At 37.0% G+C, this 3,703-nt stretch overlaps 1 protein-coding gene across 1 annotated transcript in view; it reads left to right on the top strand.

Moving 5' to 3' along the window:
- Positions 1 to 3,330: 3,330 nt before the first annotated feature.
- Positions 3,331 to 3,703, top strand: part of RABGAP1 (RAB GTPase activating protein 1) — a 198,266-nt gene continuing 197,893 nt past the window's right edge. The window contains exon 1 of the mRNA XM_007936625.1: positions 3,331 to 3,480. Within this exon, the coding sequence (XP_007934816.1) occupies positions 3,331 to 3,480 (150 nt within the window). The remainder of the gene's footprint in view (positions 3,481 to 3,703) is intronic.

The raw sequence follows: 3,703 nt of genomic DNA, 5'->3' as shown, positions 1-3,703 counted from the left end.
CAGAGTTTTTTTTTTTTTTTTTACTATTGTGGTAAATGTGAAATGTTGGATAACGAGATAGTCAATAAATGAGGAGTAGGTATAGAAATGCAAAAGTATATTATTTTTGAGTTCTGATAGAGTATTATATAAATTTAGTGTCTCGGAGATTACAGTATTAGAGGACTTGCCTAGGGCCTCTGCAACTCTACTCTTAACCACATTTTAAAAGATGGTGATTAGAAAGGTAAATTGGACATGAAAACCTCACCTAAAATACAAGCTCTAAAAAAGATAAAAGACTTATTTACCCAATGACGTCACTAGGATTGGTGTCACCCAGTGTGGGGCATGAGGGAGTGGAGCAGAGGGAGTCAGCTGGGAGGGGTGGGGGGCTGGAGTGTAAGGAGTTGGGTGGGCCAGCTGGCACCTTCCCACCCCTCCACAGTGCATGGTGCCTGGGACAAGTAGTCCCCTGCAGCCTTTGCTCCAGTACTTGTGGTTGGTCATAGTTTCTGGGAGTAGAAACCTGCAGGCTTCCTTAGTTTGGAGGCAACCCCTCATCTGCAGGCAGCAGGCATTTTGGTGTCATCCCCTGTGACAGTATCACCTAGTGTGGTCCATATCTCCCCTCACTCCTCTAGTGGTGCCACTTTTACCCAGTACTGAGTGTTCAGGGTCAAAAACCAAATTCATGGCATTGTGAAGGCATCATAAACTTTCTAGAAAGAGTACATCCTCTGTGGTCAGAAATAACTGGGTTCAGTGTTTGGCTTTGCCTCTATTACATTACCTTAAACAAGTTACACCACCTCTCTAAACCTCAATTTCCTCATCTGTTAAATAGAGATGTGAAAGTTAAGGTAAGAGTTACCATCTAATTGTAATACACTATAGTTAGTAGTATAAAAAACGTAAGGAAGTAATGTATTTGACTCTGATGTGAGAATAGATGAGAAGGTACTAAGAGAAGGAAGTTAGATCTTGAGATGATCTAGTACAGAAGCAAGGCAACCATTCTTTTAAGAAGAGGATACCAAGAGAGCAAATATCTAGAAGTATTTATTAACTCTCCAAGTCTAAGTTAACCCTTCTCCCAACATGCTTCTATATTTTTCTTTACTCTAAATCAGTACACTTAATCTGTATAATTTGCCTCTGGTCTCTTACTAAGCTGTAAACTCCTTTTTTTTTTTTTTAATTGTGATTTGGGTGAAGATTTACAGAGCAGATTCACTTTCCATACAGCAGTTCACATATACTTTGTCTCATGACATTGACCACAGTTTACCACAATGCAACAGCTCCCCTCCCACTTCCTCCCCATAGTTACCCCTTCCCAGTGTCCATCCCCCATGCACTCCTGCCCCCTGAGCTGTCTCCCTGTGCATAAGCAGCCCTTCTTTCTCCCATGATTGTTCTCTCCAAGGAGTGTATCTACTGTATGTACCTGAGGTAAATGTTCAATTCATATGCCTTTTGTGTAAACTCCTTTTGAGCAAAACCAGGAAACCATATTCACTGCCATTGAGTTGATTCTGATTCATAGCAACTCCATTGAGTTGATTCTGACTCATAGTGACTCCCATTGAGATACTAAGGCTGTAAATCTTTACAGAAGCAGACTGCCTCATCTTCTGTGGCTGGTGGGTTTGAACCACTGACCTTTAGATTAGCAGCCAAGCTCTGGTGGCATACTGCTTAAGGCTTTTGACTGCTAACCAGAAGGCTGATAGTTCAGACCCACCAGCCATTCCTTCGAAAGAAGCTGGGCAATCTACTTCTGTAGAGATACCGCCTCAGAAACCCAAGGATGGTGGCTATGAGTTGCAATTGACTTGATGGCAGTTGAGTTTTTTTTTTTTTTTTTAATATACCACCAGAGCTCGCCTTTTGAGCAAGGACCTAATTTGTTTTGTTCACTACTGTATTTTCACTTATAACACGTCCACACAAATAATGTGCACATGTATATAGTGCTCATAGGAAATGTAACACAGGATGGGTTGTGCACTTTGCAAAAAACCACGTAACATGTGCATTATTTTTGTAAGAATACTATATAACCTGTTCTTTGATACATTAGACACTCATAGTATTTATTGAATGGATGAGTCAGAGGTACATTTTAACTTTTCAAAACTACATTTTGAAGTGTTTCTGAATGACACACTATGTATTTAGATTTTGTCCTATGAAATGTAGAGAGGTGATAAGTCTTTAAACAGGGAATAAATGTAAATAAAAAATAGCAAAATCCAAGGTTCTAGCCTTAGCTGTGTCATTAACTGGTTAAGTGACCTTACTTCTCTTGGAGTTGCCTTTTTCTTACCTGTTTTAACAGTATTCTTAGAATGTAATATTCAGGGATTGTGTCAGGACTTCTTAATTGGAGAGATTGAACAGAGTCTTATATACAGCTATTTCTCCTTGAGAGATGTAAGATGAACATAGAACTAAAGTTACTTTTACTAGTTGGTTAACACTTTCTGAGGTTAGTTTTGTATTGTTCTGTGGCTGTTTTGGCAACCAAATGGAAATATTCTGCCACAAAGTATGCAGAATCAGGTGTTAAAATAGTGGATGAGTTTGCATTTTTATTCCAGTAGTCAATAAATAATTTAATGACTTTTCATCAGAGACACATCTTTGTACTTTTTCTTGGTGATTTTTGGTATGAAACTCTTTCAGTAGTGTTCATATTGAGTTCTAAGAAACGATGGACTGGGAATATTGAGTTATTAATGAACTTTGAATCTCTAAGTACTTAATATATTTCCTACCCCTAGAATTTATGCTTGTCTGCCTTGACTTTATCTCTGTTGGGTGTTTCGTTGAATTTTGTTTCTTAAAAGCTTGTTGGTAGTATTTAAATTTAAGGATCAGCTATGTTTGAAATACCTGTGTTACTGCCTTAAAGTGCTTTTTGTTTCATTTATGTGTGTAACTTTGCAAATTTAGGGATAGAAAACAGAAGTTTTAGTTCTTTACTATTTTTGTAGGCCAAAACTAGAGTTGTAACACTTGTCAAAGAAACCGCTGTAGGTAGGCAGGGTTATTCTGAAGGGTATATGTTTTATTTAGTTTTTTGAAGTCTGAAATATCTTGGCCATGAACAGTATAAAATTCATTTATTGTCTGGAATAGAAAACCTAAAGGTAAATAGTGAAAGTCTTGGGAAAATATTTTAGAGTTTTTTTTTTTTTTTAAGTTTTTCTATATGTGCTTTGTAATAATTAGAGGATAATTGAGTATCTGGCAGAAGTTCTATATGAGTATCTTTATGATTTTTGTTTTTCAGGCATTTTAAAAATATTTAATCATTCATGAGTTGAGCTTCATTCTTGAGTCATGGATGACAAGGCTTCAGTTGGAAAAATCAGTGTCTCCTCAGACTCAGTATCTACTCTTAATAGTGAAGATTTTGTCTTGGTTTCCAGGCAAGGAGATGAGACACCATCTACAAATAACGGGAGTGATGATGAGAAAACAGGACTCAAGGTAAGACTCCATAACCTGTTCATTTTATTTAGCCTTGGTAAGGTCATTCCATAACTTGGCCTTAGCAGGAAAACTATATGGGAGAAAAATGAGAATAAGAAAATACACTTTTTTTTCTGATGCTAAAGAGTTTTGTTTATACTTAATAATTGTGACAAGCATATTTAATTAAGGATTTTCACTTTACTTCTCTTACATTTTCAATACCTCTGTCAAAACTAGT

This window comes from Orycteropus afer, unplaced genomic scaffold (genome assembly GCF_000298275.1).
Source record: "Orycteropus afer afer isolate SDZICR_OR568_19922 unplaced genomic scaffold, OryAfe1.0 scaffold00037, whole genome shotgun sequence".
Classification (NCBI taxonomy): domain Eukaryota; kingdom Metazoa; phylum Chordata; class Mammalia; order Tubulidentata; family Orycteropodidae; genus Orycteropus; species Orycteropus afer.
The sequence above is the reverse complement of the archived record's forward strand: the minus strand, read 5'-3'. Positions and strand labels throughout refer to the sequence as shown.